Source organism: Silene latifolia, chromosome 9 (assembly GCF_048544455.1).
Source record: "Silene latifolia isolate original U9 population chromosome 9, ASM4854445v1, whole genome shotgun sequence".
Lineage (NCBI taxonomy): Eukaryota > Viridiplantae > Streptophyta > Magnoliopsida > Caryophyllales > Caryophyllaceae > Silene > Silene latifolia.
This window is the reverse complement of record NC_133534.1, coordinates 146,839,908-146,861,587: the sequence shown is the minus strand read 5'-3', so window position 1 is coordinate 146,861,587 and position 21,680 is coordinate 146,839,908. Positions and strand designations below refer to the sequence as shown.

At 40.0% G+C, this 21,680-nt stretch overlaps 1 protein-coding gene across 1 annotated transcript; it reads left to right on the top strand.

Moving 5' to 3' along the window:
• Positions 1-1,531: 1,531 nt before the first annotated feature.
• LOC141601728 (uncharacterized) lies at positions 1,532-4,667 on the top strand. Its single transcript, XM_074422027.1, has 4 exons — positions 1,532-1,955; positions 2,072-2,154; positions 2,393-3,601; positions 3,765-4,667. The coding sequence occupies exons 1-4, from the start codon at positions 1,532-1,534 to the stop codon at positions 4,665-4,667; spliced, it is 2,619 nt and encodes an 872-aa protein (XP_074278128.1).
• Positions 4,668-21,680: the final 17,013 nt, after the last annotated feature.

The window sequence follows — 21,680 nt, the reverse complement described above, 5'->3', positions numbered from 1 at the left end:
AATAATAATAATAATAATAATAATAATAATAGTAATAATAATAATAATAATAATAATAATAATAATAATAATAATAATGTTAAAAATAATAATGTTAATAGTAATAATAATAATAATAATAATAATAATAATAATAATAATAATAATAATAATACTAATAAGAATAATAATAATAATAATAGCAATAATAATAGCAACAACAACAACAACAACAACAACAACAACAACAACAACAACAACAACAACAACAACAACAACAACAACAACAACAACAACAACAACAACAACAACAACAACAACAACAATAATAATAATAACAACAACAATAACAACAACAGTAACAGTAGCAGTAACAATAACAATACAACAATAACAGTAACAGTAACAATAACAATAACAATAACAGTAACAACAATAACAATAACAATAACAACAATAACAATAACAATAACAATAACAATAATAATAACAATAACAATAACAAACAATAATAACAATAATAACAATAATAATAACAACAACAACAACAACAACAACAACAACAACAACAACAACAACAACAACAACAACAACAACAACAACAACAACAACAACAACAACAACAACAACAACAACAACAACAACAACAACAACAACAATAATAATAATAATAATAATAATAATAATAATAATAATAATAATAATAATAATAATAATAATAATAATAATAATAATAATAATAATAATAATAATAATAATAATTCTCGGTATCTCAGGATGCAGGGGCTCGGGTGGCTGCTTATATTTTTACTAGACTTAGCTTTGCTGTTGCGAAGGGTGTGGGAGCCCAGATTTTCTATCGGCTCCCCACCATTTTCATGTAGACTTTTATTTTTCGATTTATGAAAGCTGCGCGCATCCCTTCATAAAAAAAAAAGAAAGAAAAATAATAATAATAATAATAATAATAATATTAATAATATTAATAATAATAATAATCATAATAATAATCATAATAATAATTATAATAATAATAATAATAATAATAAACTAAAAAAAATAAACTAATAATAATAATAATAACAACAACAACAAAAACAATAATAATAATAATAATAATAATAATAATAATAATAATAATAATAGTAATAGTAATAGTAATAGTAATAGTAATAGTAATAGTAATAGTAATAGTAATAGTAATAGTAATAGTAATAGTAATAGTAATAGTAATAGTAATAGTAATAATAATAATAATAATAATAATAATAATAATAATAATAATAATAATAATAATAATAATAATAATAATAATAATAATAATAATAATAATAATAATAATAATAATAATAATAATAATAATAATAATAATAATAATAATAATAATAATAATAATAATAATAATAATAATAATAATAATAATAATAATAATAATAATAATAATAATAATAATAAGAACAACAACAACAACAACAACAACAACAACAACAACAACAACAACAACAACAACAACAACAACAACAACAACAACCACCTTATTACTAATTATGATATGCATCATGGTGGTAGGCTATGGGTTCTGTGGAACCCTGTTACTGTGCAAGTTCAGGGGTTATTTAAAGGGGCACAATTCATTCAATGTTCTATTCTACATCATGCTAGTCAGCTGAATATTGTGGCTACTTTTATTTATGCTTTTAACCGTGCTGCTGAGAGGATGGAGCTCTGGAATAGTCTTAAATCTCTTTCTGCTGGGATTACTTTGCCCTGGGTTTGTGTGGGAGATTTCAATGTCTCTCTCACTGCTGATGAAAGGGTGGGGTGTATTGTCCATGATAAGGAAATGAAGGAATTTCGGGACTGTTTGGCTGACTGTGACCTATCTGATCATCCTTACACTGGGGGGGGGGGGGCTCTTTTCTTGGCACAACAAGCAAGAGAAATCCCCCAAATGGGCAAAATTGGATCGTTTGCTGGTTAATCCCACCTGGTTTTTTCAACTGCCAAATTCTTCTGTAGCTTTTCTACCTGCAGGAGTCTCTGATCATGCCTCTATTATGCTCAATTTACCTGGTTCACTTTCTAAACCTAGGTCTTTTAAGTACCTTAACTACTGGGCCCTCTCTCCTGGGTTCCATTAGCTTATTACTGAGCACTGGAATACTTTTATCCCTGGTACAAAAATTTTCTCTTTGTTCTCTAAACTTAGAGCTCTAAGAGACCATTTGAGAGCCATTCACTGACTGGATTTTTCTGGTATCACACATCGGGTTGCTGAAGCTAAAGTTGGCCTTTCTCATTGCTAGTTTCTTCTTCAAAACTCCCCTTTGAGTCAGCTGCTTCTGGTTGAGGAGAAAAATCTCACTACAACCTATCTTAAGTTAAAATCTGCTAAAATGAAAATTTGGCCCAGAAAGCTAAAGTCCAACATCTGAAGCTAAGTGATACTAATACAAGATATTTCTTTGCTAGCATAGCTGTTAGAAAGAGTAGGAGTACTATTGGGTTTATTCATGATGCCCAGGGTAGGGTTTGCAAGGGCCATGCTGAAGTCACTCAGGCTTTTCTTGGTTACTACCAAACTCTGCTTGGCTCTGGGGAGGATATACAGCCTCTCCCTCAGAATTTATTCAACCATGGCACTCTTCAAGATGCTGCACATTTGGACAGTGTGGCTACTCCTCTTGAGATTCGTACTGCCCTCAATTCTATTGATGCTAACAAGAGCCCTGGTGTTGATGGGTATTCCTCAGGCTTTTTTAAAGATACTTGGGAAATTATTGGCCCTGACTTTACTGCTGCTGTCATGGAATTCTTTCAACATGGGCGAATGCCACGAGCTGCCAACTCCACCTTGATTGCTTTAATCCCCAAGATTGACGCTCCCCTTTCTGTCACTGAATTCAGGCTTATCTCTTGCTCTATTGTTTTCTATAGGACAGTAAGTAAGATATTGGCTAATCGTATGAAGACTGTGCTTGGTGATATTGTTGGTTTAGAGCAGGCAGCATTTATTGAAGGCAGAGATCTTTTTGATAATTTTATGCTTGCTCATGAGCTAGCCTTCAAGTACAATAGGAGCCTTCTTACACCCAGAAGCATTCTCAAAGTGGATATACAAAAAGCTTTTGATTCTGTAAATTGGAAATTCTTGGCTAGCTGCTTGCATATGTTTGGTTTCCCTGAAAATTTTTCCAGATGGGTGCTTGCTTGTGTCACCTCCTCTCATTTTTCCATAAGCGTGAATGGCTATACTGAAGGTTTTTTTCGTGGTCGAAGAGGTCTCAGGCAAGGAGACCCTCTTTCTCCTTATCTTTTCACTTTGTGTATGGAAGTGCTCTCCAGATTACTAAGACAACTCCCTTCTCACCCTGGCTTTTCCTATCACCCAAATTGTGTTAAAGTCAAACTCACACACCTAATCTTTGCTGATGATCTCTTGGTCTTCACTAGAGGGGACTTGCCCTCTATTCAGGCTGTTGACAAGTGCTTATCTCTTTTTGCTGGGTTTTCTGGTTTAAGAGTGAATCCCATGAAGTCTAACCTTTATTTTGGAGGGGTTAATCCACAACTGAAACAGCTCATTTTGCAAACTACAGGTTATGTTGAAGGGGAACTACCTGTTAGATACTTAGGTATCCCTTTATTTGGAGCACGGTTGACTCAGAGTATGTTCATCCTCATGATGGACAAGATCAGAGCTAAAATTTCTCACTGGACTAACAAGTGTCTTGAGTTATGCTGGTAAGATTGCTCTCATTAATTCGGTCATTTTTGGTATTCAGAACTTTTGGGGTGCTAGTATCCTACTTCCAAAAGGAATTGCAAATAAAATTCATAAGATATGTAAAGACTTCCTTTGGGGCACTGATGATGGAGCTAGAAGATGGGTTTTTAAAAGTTGGGCTAGCTTATGTAGACCTAGACGTGAAGGAGGAGTGGATATCAAGGAAATTTTAAGCTGGAATAAAGCTCAGATGATGGGATGGCTCTATAAACTTGAGACTAATGCTCCTAACATATGGGTACAGTGGGTTAATGCTTACATTCTCAAGGGTGTTAACCTATGGGACTGTCATCTCACTGCTGCTCATTCTTGGTTTTGGAGTAATGTTCTTGCTTGCAGGGATTGCCTAGTTATGCTCACTGGTGGTGTTCAGCAGGCCAGAAGCATGCTGGGTTCCCCTGGCTACAAGTCCTTGATCTATGATAGCTTGAGACCCAAAAGTCCTGGGATTTCTATGCATAAGACTCTGAATGATACTTCCAATTTTCCTAAGCACTCTTTTATTGGCTTACTTGCTATGCAGAATAAACTGCCCACTATTGATAACCTGTGTAGCAGAGGGATGGTGATAGTTATTCGATGTGTGCTGTGTGAGAGCCAATCAGAGTCTGCTAATCACCTATTTTTTCAGTGTCCTTTTTCTGCTACTATTTGGCGTCATGTCTCCTCCTCGCTGCATATCACGGACCAGCTATGTCTTCGCCAGATTCTCAGATGGTACAAGCTTCATAATCGGGGCAACAGCTTTGTTAAAAAACAACGCAGGTGTCTACTGCTGTGCATCATTTACTTGATCTGGAATGAGCGCAAAAGGAGAATTTTCAAAGGAATTCATACTCCCCCTACTGTCATTGCTAGGAGAGCACAATATCTTGTTTTAACTCGACATGGAATGACTTAGTCTTTGAGGATTTTATTACTATCTTGTTGTTTTCTTTGGGGTTCTTTGTCTAAGGTAGCCATATTGGTTCTGTGACACCCCGCGATAAAGCGGAAAATATAACTAATAAATTATAGCGGAAATTTGAGATTTTAAAAACTTTTTGTTATAAGTTAAGGATTAACACGCGGTGCCAAAAACGAAATGAAACAAAAACAATAATAGACAAATTTAGGTTATTACAACCCAAGTCCAGAAGGCGGGGAAAAGATATCCCACGAATAAACATATAAGGGTTTCCTAATCTAGCAACTAAGGTCCAAGGGTTTAGTTCTTGCTAGCCCACACGTCTTCCCCACGTAAGCATCTTCACAACCTGTCATTCATGTAAACATGAACGCCACAGTCAGTGGGGAGTAACTCAAGGTTCTCCCAGCCACAATATGTCGAAATGCAAGTAAACAACCACTTAACTAAACATGTAGATCATGCATCATATATGAACAATGGAGAACAAGGAGATATAATGAATAATCATGATGAAACAGGCATAATACTTTCTTAATAGAATAGGCATGACATATGAGAATAAATATGCAATCAAGGAAATAGAATTATCAAGCCAACCAACTCATATTGACACGACTCAACAAGTATAAGACCGACACAAAGTGTAGACGGAGTATCCGGCTCAGAGGATACCTTTAAAGCATGTCCGAGATACCACACGCAAGACTACATCCTAGACTTCATTCCTCCTGGTAGGACGACGATCATAATACGGTCCTAGTCTAAACCTGGATCCGGACTCTCGGGATGGACGTCACCCGATTCGACATGCGGTGACATATCCGCATCCAAGACTCGATACATGGCACACATATCCGTAACCAAAGGTCGAGTAACCCCAAATCGGAAACATGGCACACAGTCCGTAACCAAATGTCCGAAGAGGCGGAAGGATAACCCAATCCGGAAACATGGCACACATATCCGTAACCAAAGGTCCGAAAGGCTAAATAAGGGATGTCAAGTCATCACACAATGTAAAATGTCACACTTGAGTCACCATTAGAGTAAGAATGATCATGCAAACATCATATGACCCGGGATCACTAATATCACATTCATACTTATGGCTTGCATCTCACCATAAGTACGGATGGGAACATTAATCCCAACGGTCATATCGCAACTAGAGGGCTTATAGCTCACCCCTAGTATCCGATAGGACCGAGACTCTCACAACAGAACAATACATGGCATTATCAAGAATATGACTCTTCACAAATAACTGTTTAATAATAAATAACTCATACTTGTTTTATAATAATAAATATTCCATTTTATGATTTAACGTGCCGGTTAAATAAAATATCATGAGTGACAATGAATAATTTACGTTATATGAAATTACGGAATAAAATGTGACAAAGCTCAAGTGACTCATTTATGAGCCCAACATGTGAGCCATCATAAGCCCAAACAAAGAAACAAAGGGAGCCCAACCAAATTAACAAAACAAGCCCAAACAAATAAACACTTCAAACCCAAATGATAAAACCTCACAAGCTTCCCTTGATGATACATAACAAGTCCAGAAGATGGAATATGGCGAGCCCAAATGAATAAATGTGTAAAAGAGTGATATTAACGAATTACGTTATATAAAGCACGAGACGGGAAACTAAACGACTCACATATACCAAATTTGGCGCCGAATGCACCCATAGTATGAGTGTGGCCCATTAACCACAAGTAAAGCCCAACAAATATCATATGGTGAGCCCAAAGAATATAGGAAAGTGAGCCCACCATGTGGAACACAACTAGCCCAACAAACATTCACTAGATGGATGATTTTTAAAGCATAAGAAAGAAGAAGGCAAGGTGACCATACGGCCCAATTTGACACGTTACTAAATAATGAGACGAGTACATGAGCATATTTGAGACGGTAATTTAAACAATTAAATAATGGGATTTTATAAGTATAAACCATAAAAGGAAAGTATTCAAATGAACGGATTTAACGAATTATTTTATAAAGACATGAGACGGAAACGATATTATTTCGAATGGTCATCTTTTGCGCCAATGGCAAACTAATGCCACAACACAGGGGTTGTTGGACAACCCCAAACCCGTCACCAAACACCCCGCCATTACTCCACCTAATCAACCACTAAGACCCCTGCTTGGCCGTCACAAAACAGCCCGCACAAGGTAACTCAAAGCCAGTCCAGTACAGCTACATAAGACTGCGCAAGAACAGTCCTCAAACCATGTCTAACCACCCACGACAAACCCAAAACAACCAACCAACAATCATCTAAACATCACCTAAACACAGCTCACGCGGTCATGTCGGACAACCTGCAAAAACCATACAAATTCGATCCCACAGAGACCGTGACAGTGGTTCACAACTCCTACCTCGATTGCCTACAACCAACACTTCGTAACCCGACCCAAAACTGGTCCAAAACAGGACCCAAACGATGCATAAATCCAAACCCAGTCCTAAGTGTAACACCCCCATACTCCAAGTGCCTTACCAGGACCACTCAGGTATGAAGACATTACCATCTCGGTTACCCGAGGCAATGATAATCAAACAACAATGAAGAAACAACGTTTATTATAAATGATTAACGAATAGTTAAAATCCTCAAAACCAAACCAAAAGTACGATACATGTTCTCAAACTAACTGTTCTAACTGAAATGTAAATAAACTAAAAGCTACAGCGGAAGACTCCTATCATCATGTCGTGGCATCCCAGCTATCCCAGTACTCATCTCAATACTGCTCAATATCGCTCACCATCCCCGAATGGATCACCGCAGTTTACAAAACAACACCGGGTCAAGTACTAATCACACAATCAACATAAACAACAATGATAAGATAAAAGACATGACTTAACTGTCACACACACACACAACCAACCAATCATCTCGATCGATCGTCCCTTTGGACCGACCCCGCCAGTGGGGGACCGCATGGCCGTACCCACCAAATCCCCGCTCCACATAGTGAGCGATAACCCCGTCCATTAATGTGCACATCCCTTCTGTGGCGGGTTCCATATAAGGCGAAACTAGGGCGTGAAGCCACTCCCGCAAGTGACCCCACTCGGCCCGAGGCCACGCCTCGCGAACCATCAACAACGATCACAACCACAAACACAGCACAATTATTATATCAAACAACCAAATACAACACATCAACCAATATCCCATTATGGGACTAATACTGAGTAGGAAATCCTACCTGGTATGCACACAATCAGACGGTCTCTATCACGAGTCAAAAAGCCTCTTCTATGAACCCTCATCCTATCATACAACACATAGAGGCTACCACATCACATACTACACATAAAACCCCCAATCTCTAAATTAGGGTTTAACCAAATCAAAGGAAATACGATAAAAGGGTACATAGATCTTACCCTCGACGCAAGGAACTCAACGGTACGAACAACGACAAGAATTGACCGTCTGAACTCCGGGAATTGCTAAGAATGCGATTAAGAAGATGAACTTGTTTGCTTTCTCTCTTAAACAGGAATTTAGGTTTTGTAAAAGTGATTTAGAATAATGACGACGAAGCTTAAATACCTTAATCGCATAATTAACAAAACCCGAGAAAACTCCCCATAAAACCGGACACTCGATCGAGTACCCAAGGTACTCGATCGAGTACCCCCTTACTCGATCGAGTGCCCCAGCTACTCGATCGAGTACCCAACAGGTCAGAAACTATTTTATTTCGCAACTTACCCTTACTCGACAGAGTAAGGCCTACTCGATAGAGTACCCCAAGACTTATAAATACGGAGTATTACAGTCTTCCCTCCTTAAAAGGAACTTCGTCCCCGAAGTTCAAACCACTACTAAACAAAGGTACTCCCATAACATTCCCGACTCAACAACCAAGACAAAATTCAACATAAAACATGATACTAACCCAACTCATCCCGACAAACATACCGACACAACATATAAAAGGGGTATAAAACTCTTAAAATCGCTCGCGATCATCTCCTACCCCCTAAAAGAAACAAGGTTACGTCCCCGTAACCATACATACCTGATCAAAAAGGAAAGGGTAACGCTCTTTCATAGCTTCCTCTGGCTCCCATGTAGCTTCCTCGGTCTCGTGGTTAGACCAAAGGATCTTAAGCAAAACTGTCTCACCACCCCTAGTCTTTCTAACCTTTCAGTCTAGAATCTGCTTAGGCACCTCAAGATATGATAAGGACTCATCTAGCTCTAAGCTCTCTGCCTCTAACACATGTGACGGGTCACTCACATACTTCCGCAGCTGCGATACATGAAACACATTATGCACTCTCTCTAATAATGGTAAAGCCGGACGATAAGCAACTTCCCCAACTCGCTCTAAGATCTCATAAGGCCCTATAAACGTCTGACTTAGCTTGCCTTTCTTCCCAAATCTCATAACCCCTCGCATAGGAGACACTTTCAAAAGAACCTTGTCCCCAACTTGAAACTTTATGTCCCGGCGATGTAGATCTGCATAACTCTTTTGTCGATCCTGAGCTGCTCTCATCCGTTCCCCGATCATCTTAACTGTTCCACCATCTCATGCACCATCTCTCGGTCCTAAAACCTTTGCCTCGCAAAGACTATTGTCCCAATAGATTGGGCTCCTACATCTCCTCCCATACAAAGCCTTAAACGGTGCCATACCTATACTGGTGTGATAGCTGTTATTGTAAGAAAATTCTATCAAGTCCAACCTCTACTCCCAGCTACCACCAAAATCCATCACACAAGCACGCAACATATCCTCAAGAGTCTGGATTGTTCTCTCAGTCTGCCCGTCTGTCGCAGGATGAAATGTTGTACTCATCTTCAAGGTTGTTCCCAACGATTCCTGCAACTCCTTCCAAAACCTCGATATAAACCTCGCATCTCTGTCAGACACTATGTCCTTAGGGACTCCATGTAACTTCAGCACGTTCTTTCGATAGGCCATAGCCAGTTGTGCCTTAGTCCATGTATCTTTCATTGGAACAAAGTGAGCTGACTTGGTCAGACGATCCACTATCACCCAAATCATGTTGTTACCTTGTTGACTCTTCGGCAAACCCACAATGAAATCCATGGAAATGGATTCCCACTTCCACTCAGGTACCTCTAAAGAATGAATCTTACCTTGTGGTCGTCTCTGTTCCCCTTTAACTCTCTGGCATGTCAAACAACGGGACACAAACTCGGCTGTCTCTTTCTTCATCCCAGGCCACCAAAACGTTTTCTTCAAATCCTTGTATAGCTTGTCTCCACCTGGATGAACTGAATATGGTGTGCAATGTGCCTCTGTCATGATAGTCTTTTTCAGCTCCTCATCATTAGGAACACACCACCTACCATCAAACCTCAAACTACCATCTATATGAATAGAAAACCGGACACCTTTGTCCCTTTCTCTACTCCACTCTCCACTCCACTATCTTAGGATCCAAAGCCACGCTTACCTCGAATATCATCATAAAACTCAAGATGTCTTTGTCATATCACCCATGGCATCTCCTTTCGCATCATATGTATCCCAAAACTCGCTACCTCATCCTCGGCCTCATCAAGGATAGAGTCGTACACGAGAGAATGTACACTCTTCCTACTCAAAGCATCAACAACAACATTGGCCTTCCCTTCATGGTAGATGATCTCTATGTCATAATCGCCAATCAGCCCCATCCACCTCCTCTGTCTCATGTTCAACTCCTTCTGCGTGAAGATGTACTTGAGGCTCTTGTGATCAGAAAATACCTTAAAGATTGCTCCATAAAGGTAATGTCTCCAAATCTTGAGAGCAAACACCACTGCACCCAACTCCAGATCATGAGTAGGGTAGTTCTCCTCATAAGGCTTCAATTGCCTAGAAGCATAGGCAATCACTTTACCATTCTGCATCAACACACATCCCAACCCATTCTTCGAGGCATCTGTATAAACCTCAAAGTTCTCGGTCCCTTCAGGCAATGCTAAGACAGGAGCTGTGGTTAAACGCTCCTTTAATGTTTGGAACGCCGTCTCACAACTCTCATCCCAACGAAACCCGTTCTCTTTCCTCATCAACGCTGTCATCGGTCTAGCTATCTTGGATAAATCTTTCACGAACCGTCTGTAGTATCCAGCTAAACCCAAGAAACTCCTAACCTCAGCAACATTCTTTGGTGCTTCCCACTTTGTCACTGCCTCTATCTTCGCCGGATCCACAGCTACCCCATCTTTAGAGATCACATGCCCCAGAAAAGCAACTTTCTCTAACCAGAACTCACACTTGGACAGCTTAGCTTACAACTCAAGATCCCTCAAAGTTTGCAACACGATCCTCAGATGCTCCTCATGCTCCTCCTTAGTCTTAGAGTAGACTAAGATATCATCGATAAACACCACTACAAACTGGTCCAAGAACTGTCTGAAGATTCTATTCATCAAATCCATAAACACTGCCGGCGCATTAGACAACCCAAACGGCATCACCACATACTCATAATGGCCATACCTCGACGTGAAAGCTGTCTTTGGTATGTCCACCTCTCTAATCTTCACCTGATGGTACCCCGACCTCAAATCAATCTTAGAAAAGACTGTTGCACCACTCAACTGATCAAACAGGTCATCTATCCTTGGCAAAGGATACTTGTTCTTTATCGTCACTCGGTTCAGCTCCCTGTAATCTATGCATAACCTCAAACTCCCATCTTTCTTCTTCACGAAAAGAACTGGTGCTCCCCACGGCGATACACTTGGTCTAATGTATCCCTTCTCTATCAGATCATCCAACTGTTTCCTAAGCTCCTCCATCTCCTTAGGACCCATACGGTACGGTGCCTTAGAGATTGGCCCCGTCCCTGGCTTCAACTCAACAGTGAAATCTATCTCCCTCTTCGGTGGCAACCCCGGAATCTCCTCTGGAAAAACATCTGCAAACAATCCCACCACTGGTATCTCATCAACTGTCGGACTCTCTATCCGGTCATCTCTCACATGGCACAAGATTAAAGGACATCCCTTCCTCAGATAAGACTTCAAGGTAACAGCTGCAATCAACTTAACTTTGGGTTTGACTAGAAACCCACGATAAGACACACTAACACCCTTAGGACCTCTTAAAGACATGATGCGACCATAATTGGCGCATATTTAGCCCCCGAATTACCATTGTTTCCATGCTTTTTAGTGCCTATTTGGGTCATTTCTTATCTTTAGTTCTTTGTTTTGCATATTCTTTGAGATTTCGATCCCTTGGTAGGAAAGGAGTAAGAATCTTGCATTTTCGTGGCAAAACGAGGCTAAATTGATCATATTCAATGACCAAGCATCAAGGAGAGACAAGACTAGAAGGCCTTTGTACATATTATAGTAGAAGAGCATTGTTGAGAAAAGGATCCTTGAGTCCCCAAGGAAATCCCCAAGGAATTCATGAAGAAAAGGGAAGAAAAGAAGAAGAAAAGATGCTGCCAGACAATCCGAACGGATTGTACACAATCCGTCCGTCCGCCCAAGCCCAATCCGAGCGTCCCTCAAAGGAATCCGCTCGGATTCCACCTCGCCAATCCGAGCGTCTTGACCAAGAATCCGCTCGGATTCTCCAGCCCAGATCCGGCCGTCCCGACTCCCATCCGCACGGATTTGATGACAAAGACGTTTTCATTCTTCAAGCCACGATAAGAGAAGCCCTTCTCTCGGAGAATACCGGAGTCTCCTTGCTCAACTTAAAAAAGTGTAATTACTAGTTTAGCCCTTAGTTAACCCTAATGCATCCTCCCTAATTTTCACTATAAATACCTCATTAGTCTAATTAGAGGAGCATGTTCTTCTTATCAATAATTAGTGTAGTTAATATCAATCAAATCTCTCTTCAATATTGTAATCAAATATTAATCAAGTTTTAATCCAAGTTTTAGTTCTTTAATCTCTCTCTTGTTCTTACTTTATTTTGGGTAATTAGAAGATTATTTGGGTTTATTGGGAGATTGACAACCTTCCATCAATCATCAAGTTCTTCTATTATTCTTTGCATCATTATTTTGGAATCATTAGTAGGTATAATCTCTTAATCCCTTTTTAATTATTGCTAATTACTTTCATTTATTCATCATGTTTCATTATGTTAGCATGATTGACAACCTTTCTAGCATGATCAATATGCTAATGAGTGAGTAGTCTCTTAGCTAGGGTTTAATGGGTGATTAGGGGAAACCAACATGGGGAATGATTCATGCTTAAATTAATATGCTTTCATATCTTATTTGCTTGCTTGTTTTGATCTTAATACATGCACATGTTATGTTTGATGAAATGCTAAGCCTATGAATCCTTGCATTTACTATCATCTTCTATCCTTTCAACTTGACTTGTAAGACATAACCCAACTCGAGTCTTGTTAGACCATGCATGTGTTGAGTAGGAAAGATTAAGTCGACTTGTAGGTGTTGTACAATCTAATCGATTCGGCTGGCCGGGACCCAAACTTTCCTAGGATTGTAAGATATAACCCAACTCAATCCATCACAACAATAATTGCTTGCTTATAATTTGAGAACATGTTTGTATGATCATATCCCATGAATCCCCTATGAACCCATGACACCCTAGTGCTTTTAATCAATTGTTTACACCCCTTATTTTATTCATCTTGCTAGTTTATTTTCATTGCTATTTTAGTTTAGTAACCTTCTACATCAACCCAATTTGTGACACCCCCTAGACACTACTAGTTACAATAGAATTCTCATTTCAATACCCGTCCCTTGGGATCCGACCTTTACTTGCCTCTTTACTAATTGTAGAGTTGTTTGTGAAGTATAAATTGTGTTTTGTATCGACCAATGACCAACGACCACATATGCTTAATTGTGAACACCAAATGGCTTCGATCAAAAATGGCGCCGTTGCCGGGGACGGTGTTTAATTGATTTAAGATTTCTTTTATTGTTTTTTAGTTGTGTCTTTTTCACCTTGGGGAAATAAAACTCCTCAAGGTTTGTTCTAATTGTTTTCGAGTTGTTTGATATTTTGCGAGAATGGATTTCATAGATTGTTTTGTAGAGGACCACTTGAGTATCCCTTACTTCAAGGATCCCATGCAAGCATTAGAGGCCTTAGAAGCAAGTAAGGCTAAGAGCATGTATTGGGAATTGGAGGTGGATCTCTTTGAGGCCGCTCTAGCTAACAAGGAACTCACTCATGCACAATACGAGTTAGTGCATAATATTCTAGTAGAAGCATGTCAACCCATAGAGGATGAGCAATCCATCCTAGAGGATATTCTACAAACTCAAGAGCAAGAGGAACCCATCATGGAATTCGAATATGATGAGGTTCATGAAAGTGAAGAAGAATATGTCATGAGAATGGAATGTTTAATGGAGATGGAGCAAATTCTCAATGAAACTCCAAAGGAGGAAAGTGAGGTACAAACTCCTACTTTGAAACCCCTTCCCCCAAATTTGAAATATGCTTACCTTGATGAATCAAAGACCAAACCCGTGATTGTTAATGATAGACTTGATGATGACCAATTGGGAAAATTACTTGATGTGTTGAAACAACATGAGAAGGCTATAGGTTATAGTCTAGATGACCTCAAGGGGATAAGTCCCAACTTTTGCATGTATAGGATTCATCTAGAGGACGACCATAGACCTACCATTCAACCCCAAAGAAGATTGAACCCCCACATGCAAGACGTTGTCAAAGGAGAAGTCATGAAATTACTTGATGCGGGAATCATATATCCCATATCGGATTCTTTGTGGGTTAGCCCCGTCCAAGTTGTACCTAAGAAAGGAGGTACTACGGTAGTGACAAATGAAAAGAATGAATTAATACCCACAAGAATGATCACCGGTTGGCGTATGTGCATTGACTACCGTAAATTAAACTCCGCAACAAGGAAAGATCACTTCCCCTTACCATTCATTGACCAAATGCTTGAGAGGTTAGCCTCTAACAAATTCTTTTGTTACCTTGACGGGTATTCGGGATTCTTCCAAATCCCTATACACCCGGATGACCAACATAAGACCACCTTCACGTGCCCTTATGGCACTTTTGCATATAGAAGGATGCCTTTTGGATTATGTAATGCCCCCGCTACTTTCCAAAGATGCATGATGAGTGTCTTCTCCGATTACCTAGAGACCATAATGGAAGTTTTTATGGATGATTTTAGTGTTTATGGAAAGGACTTTGACTCATGCTTGCATAATCTTTCTCTTGTATTGCAAAAATGTGAAGATGTTAGTCTTGTTTTAAATTGGGAAAAGTGTCATTTCATGGTCAATGAAGGAATTGTTTTGGGTCACTTGATTTCGGAAAAGGGCATCGAGGTCGATAAAGCTAAAGTTGAGGTGATAGAGAAACTCCCGCCTCCCGTGAATGTTAGAGGGGTGAGAAGTTTTCTCGGTCACGCGGGTTTTTACCGTCGTTTCATAAAAGATTTTTCTAAAATAGCAAAACCCCTCACTCAACTTTTGCTTAAAGATGCCCAATTCCAATTTACTGACGAGTGTGTTGAAGCTTTTAATAGAATCAAAGAAGCATTAATCTCGGCACCAATCATCCAACCCCCAAATTGGGAGTTACCTTTTGAGATTATGTGTGACGCTAGCAACTACGCCGTTGGAGCGGTTCTTGGCCAACGGGTAGGGAGAGCTCTTCATGCCATCTATTACATAAGCAAAACCCTCGACCCTTCTCAAGTGAATTATGACACAACCGAAAAGGAGCTTCTTGCCATTGTTTATGCTTTGGATAAATTCCGGTCCTACTTACTCGGATCCAAGGTGATTGTATTTTCGGATCACCGTGCTCTTCGGCATCTCTTGATAAAAAAGGAGGCAAAACCAAGGTTGTTGAGATGGATTTTGCTTCTTCAAGAATTTGATTTGGAAATAAGAGACAAGAAAGGAGCCGAGAATGTAGTAGCGGATCACTTGTCAAGGATCCGGTTTCATGATGAGAATGGAGAAACCCCGATCAATGACTCATTCCCCGACGATATTTTGATGGCTATTCAAACTCAACTTGAAAGACACATCACCCCATGGTTTGCCGATTATGCTAATTATATTGTTGGAAAAGTGCTCCCTCCAAACTTGAACCACAACCAAAGGAAGAGATTCCTATTCGAAGTAAAGAGGTACTTTTGGGATGACCCAAACCTCTACAAGGAGTGTAGTGATGGGCTCTACCGAAGATGCATCCCTCAATGGGAAATCCAAGGAATCTTGGAAGGATGTCATTCATCACCCTACGGTGGGCACCATGGAGCAAGAAGAACCGTTGCAAAAATTCTCCAATCGGGCTTCTATTGGCCTACAATGTTTCAAGATACAAGAGAATTCATCATTCATTGCGACGCTTGTCAAAGAACGGGCAATATATCTTGGAGGAACGAAATGCCACAAAGGGGCATTCTAGAGGTGGAGATTTTCGATGTTTGGGGAATTGACTACCAAGGACCCTTTGTGACATCCAACGGGAACAAGTACATCCTTGTGGCCGTAGATTATGTTTCAAAGTGGGTGGAGGCAATTGCCACCCCAAATGATGATGCGAAAACGGTCACCAAGCTTTTTAAGAAGATAATTTTTCCACGATTTGGAGTTCCTAGAGCTATCATTAGTGATGGAGGAACACATTTCCATGAGAAGAAGCTTGCATCCCTTTTGACCAAATATGGTGTTCAACATCGAACCGGCTTGGGATATCATCCTCAAACAAGCGGTCAAGTGGAAATTTCAAATAGAGAGATCAAACAAATTCTTGAAAAAGTTGTGAACAAGACTCGGAAAGATTGGAGCACAAAGCTTGATGATGCTCTTTGGGCTTATAGGACGGCCTATAAGACTCCCATTGGTGCCTCCCCCTACAAGCTTGTATATGGAAAAGCATGTCATTTGCCAATCGAATTGGAATACAAAGCTTATTGGGCAATCCGAGCACTCAATCTTGATCTCAAATTAAGCGGTCAAAGGAGGATGATTCAAATCCAAGAGTTGGAGGAATTTCGACTACAATCCTATGAGAATGCAAAGATTTACAAAGAAAGAACAAAATTGCTTCATGATAAGAGAATTCGACAAAAGGCCTTGCACAAGGGAGACAAAGTCCTTCTATTCAATTCCCGCTACCGACTCTTTCCGGGAAAGTTGAACTCTAGATGGATGGGTCCCTATGTGATAACCGAAGTTGGGAAATATGGAGATTTCGAACTCAAGGCCGAAGATGGAAGCAAGTTCAAGGTAAATGGTCAAAGGTTGAAGCCATACTATGAAGGAGCATTTGTTGGAGAGGTCGAGGCTACCTACCTCGGACCTCCTTCCCCTTGAAAGAACCATCTAAGGGAGAGTTTGGTGGAGTCCTCCCTAAACCACCATTTGTAAATATACTAACCCTCTAACTTGTATTTATTATTTAATTGCATTTGTTTAATAGCATAAATTCTTTTCATGAGCGCAAGTGAGGGAGGGTTACTAATGAGTTTTTGAATGAAGGAGAAAATTCCTAAGTGTGGGGATGCATTGAAAGAAAGGAGAAAAAGTCAACACTCGCGGCTAGAATCCGAGCGTCTCTCTGGAAATCCGGGCGTCCTGGCAAAATACGGACGTCCAGGGGAGAAACCGCACGTCCAGCTGTGTTGAGAAATTGAAGGTTTCTGGACTGATGAAGAATCCGAGCGTCCCATGGGAGAAGACGCCCGTCTGAGAGAATCCGGCCGGATTATTGGAAAGACGCTCGTCTTTTCCCCTGAGCATTTCAAGAAATTTCTCTGTCGAAGAATCCGTCCGTCTTCTCAAGAAGACGCCCGTCCTGACCCTCAAGAATCCGAGCGTCTTATATTCGGGACGCTCGTCTTGAGGCGAGAAAAATTTTGGGATTTTACTCTGTGGCAGAATCCGGGCGTATTGCCCAGAATCCGCCCGTCCCGTGAGAGAAGAATCCGAGCGTCTTAGCTTTGAATCCGCTCGTCTCCCTGCCCGTTTTTTCGGCCCGACTTTTCTCAATTAAATTACATCCCACCACCCATATAATGACACATCACTACTCCTTCCACTTACCCTATAAAACTCACCTCCTTATGACTCCCATACATATCCAAATCACTCTCTTCACCCATAAAATTAAAAATCCCCAATTTTCTAGGGTTTCCAATTCTCAATCAACAAGGAAAATAACCCAACAAAAGAAGCAAGAATGGCACCAAGGAGATCCTCCTTTAGAAATGCAAGAAGACCAAGGATGGTGGGAAGTTCCTCTACCTCACATCTCAACACCATTAGAAGAGAGCATGTAGAAATTGTAAACCTCACAAGGCTCGATGATTTCTCGAATGTGGAATTCCTTGATGATGTGCAGCGATTGGTCTTCCATCGACTCTTAAGTAAGAATATTCTTCCCACTAAATTTCTTTGTCATGATACCTTAAGAAAGCTTGGCATCTTTCACCAAGTAGAAGCACTATTTGAGGTTTTTGGTCTTTCAACCCTCTTTCGCATGTATGAACCCACCTATCGGTCTCTTGTGCTCGAATTCTTGAGTTGCTTAAAGATTACAACTTCAAACAAAGTGATTTCCATAGAGTTTAGGTTGGAGAATGTCTCTAGAACAATGACCCTTGTGGAATTTGCGAATGTGTTCGGGCTTGATGTTTCGCCTACCCGAACATCAAGACCCAAAAAGTATAGTGTCGCACCTTTGTGGAGGGCCATGACGGGCCGGGACTTCATTCTTACCAAGGAGTGTCTTGCTTTTCACATCCAAAACCCGATCTTGAGGCTCGCTTACCGATTTCTTTCGGGTACCCTCTTCGCCCGCCGAGATCCGGCTATTGTGAATCAATTGGACCTCATGTTCATGGAATCTTATCTAAACATTCAAGGAAGAGGCGGGTATCATCTCAATGCACCTCTAGTTTTGCTAGAAAAGTGGGCAAAATTTCGAAATGGAGATGATGATGGGAAGAAGCATATAGTGAATGGTGGACTCATAACAAGACTTGCAAAGCACTTTAATCCTAGGTTCAATGAGAACAATGAGTACACTCCACTCTCGGGAGGAATGAGAATTAATGAAGACCTCCTTGTTGTCCAACACCATTGGATAACCCTTGAGGGGGTTGATAAAAGGATCAAATGGTTGACGAAAGAAAGTGATCCTATCTACCTTCCGATGGCCGACTTACCTCGAATTTCCCCAAGGAGAGGACGCTTGTCCCCAATACCCTCCTACCTCATTCAAAGTCAAGAAAGGCAAGCTCCACCCCTACAAGCTCCTCCACCACAACAACAAGAACAACAAACCCAAGGTGAAAAGATAAAGGTGCCTCCCTACCCCTTTCCCTACCAACCTTACAACCACCCTAATCCCTTCATCCTCCCCCGTGACGACTTTGTCACGGGAATCTTGCAAGACTTGCACTACCGTCAATATGAAACCAAGGTGGACAACTATTATGCTCTTTACCCCCAATACCACGACATGGTTCAAAAGGGACGGATAAGTGAAGAAGGAGCTTTTCCTTCATGGGCTCAAATGGAGTTGCTCTTTCCTAACTCGGAGAAGCCTAATGAAGGGGCAAACGGTCGCAAAGGGGAAGAAAGTGGCGACTCTTGTGGAGGTGATACGGTGAAGATTGAGAGTGAAGAAGAAGATGAATTCATGGATCCAAGTTTAAGTGATGCTTCTAGGGATATTTGGGATACCGATATTGAAGGAGATGATGCCGATATCTAGGAGATTACTTCATCACTAGGTGGAGCGGGCAAGAGGCACCCACCTTAGTTCAAGTGAAGTTTTCTCAACTCTCCCCTTTATCTTTATTTTTCATGAAAAGAACTTTGCATCTTGTTTCTTTGTATTTTATTTAACTTTGACTATTTGTTGGAGGAGTCCTAGCAACACCAAAGGACTCACACCTCGGTACCTTTGAGGTGTTCTTTATTGTTCCCATTTTTGAAAATCCAAAATGACAATCTAATTTCATGCATAGCATAGTGTGTGCATGAACTATACCCATGCTTTGACATTAGCAATAGTGTCTCATTTGGTTTGGGGAAGTTAATGCATACACAACGGGAGGTAATCTAAATTATCCTCTCCGTCATAACAAAAACCATGCATCATGTAGTATAGCTTAGTGTAGAACTGCATTTAGTATAGAAATCATGCATCATTTTGCATAATTTCCATCATTTTGGCCATTGAGGACAATGCCCATATTAGTGTGGGGATGGGAATTTTAACACTTAACTTTTATTCAAAATCCATAAAAATTGAAAAATTTCGAAAACCAAAAAAATTGAAAAATTGAAAAAACCAAAAACAAGTTCATTTCCTTTGTATATATTGTCTTGTATATATTGTGTTTGTTTCATCCTTGTTCACTTTGATCGACTACGCCACATCCGAGACATGAGGATATTGAAGACCGCATGGTATGATCTTTCCAATCTCCTTTTTCCTCTTTATGTTAATAACTATGTGGCTTTATTTTGATTGATGCGGTAAAAACAATGTGAACTTAGAACTTGCATTTAGTTTATATGGCATATTAGTTGGTAGAATCATTTGCATTAGGATGTGTATATGATAGTTGCATCATGGCATGTAGTTTGCATGTTAGAAAATTTTGCGAAACCGTCTATTTGGGAAGCTTGACAAGTGTATATAGGCCCTAGTAGATGCTTTTTATTCTTAAGACTTTGCTTGTTAGAATGCTTGTAAAACACCCTAGGACGTGTCATGCTAGTATCCTTTGACCCATGGTTTAAAGCCTAGTCAAGAGTACCTTGTGGTGTGATAACTCCTTGGCTACCGTTTATTCCAAGGTGACCCTTGAAACCATGCATCCATCCATCCATCATCCATGTTCTACCACATTTTTGTCATCAAAGGGAATGGGCACAAAAATTGTTCAAAAATTTGAGTTCAATGAAATGAAAAGTGAAAAAAAGTTTGCAAAATTTGCACCAAATGAAAAGAGGAGCAAAAATAGACTCCTAAAGCTTCAAATACAAGGCACCCTCGTTACTAATTGGGGTGACTTTGAAAATGTTCAAAAAGAAATACAAAAAGTTGTCAAGTATTGAAATGCCAAAAATCAAAAAGAAATGGCAAGAAAGTGTTCTCAAAAAATTATATGCCAATGAAATTGGGGGGAAAACAAAAACAAAAGCAAACTCCCAAAATGAAACTCAATTACTATCGATCCCTTTTATCCATCGTATCCATTTTTGTGCATGGTAGAGAGGGGACGACCCTTCTTCTTGTCTAGGCAAGAGGGGGAATTCCGCGATCCTCCAGTGTTTCTAACACCATAGGGAGTCTACTCTTGACAAAAGCATTTAACGATTGAGGACAAAGGTACCCTAGCTTGACACCTTTTGGAGGTGATTTATTGGTATCCTTCTAGGCTTAGTAGTTTGAACAAATTGCATCTATGAAGGATTGTGTACCCTTGAATTGCTTCCCTTGTAGATAATTTCCGCCACTTAGACGAGGAAAGTGGCTATTCTTTTTGTAGATGCATCCATTATGTGTTTTTGTGTGCTTAATGTTTGGATGTGTCGCCATTTTGGCAAGACCCACCTTGCCTTGCAAGAAGGCATCCTACCTCATGGTTGTCTTGTTGTGAGTTGAAGGGGCGGAGTGAGACCCGCTAATTGTCTCATATCGGCTATTATTATTAGGTTAGGTTAGTATTGGTCCTAGTCTTTGTCACCTCTTTACTCGGGACGAGCAAAGGTTCGGTTTGGGGATATTTGATGCGACCATAATTGGCGCATATTTAGCCCCCGAATTACCATTGTTTCCATGCTTTTTAGTGCATATTTGGGTCATTTCTTATCTTTAGTTCTTTGTTTTGGATATTCTTTGAGATTTTGATCCCTTGGTAGGAAAGGAGTAAGAATCTTGCATTTTCGTGGCAAAACGAGGCTAAATTGATCATATTCAATGACCAAGCATCAAGGAGAGACAAGACTAG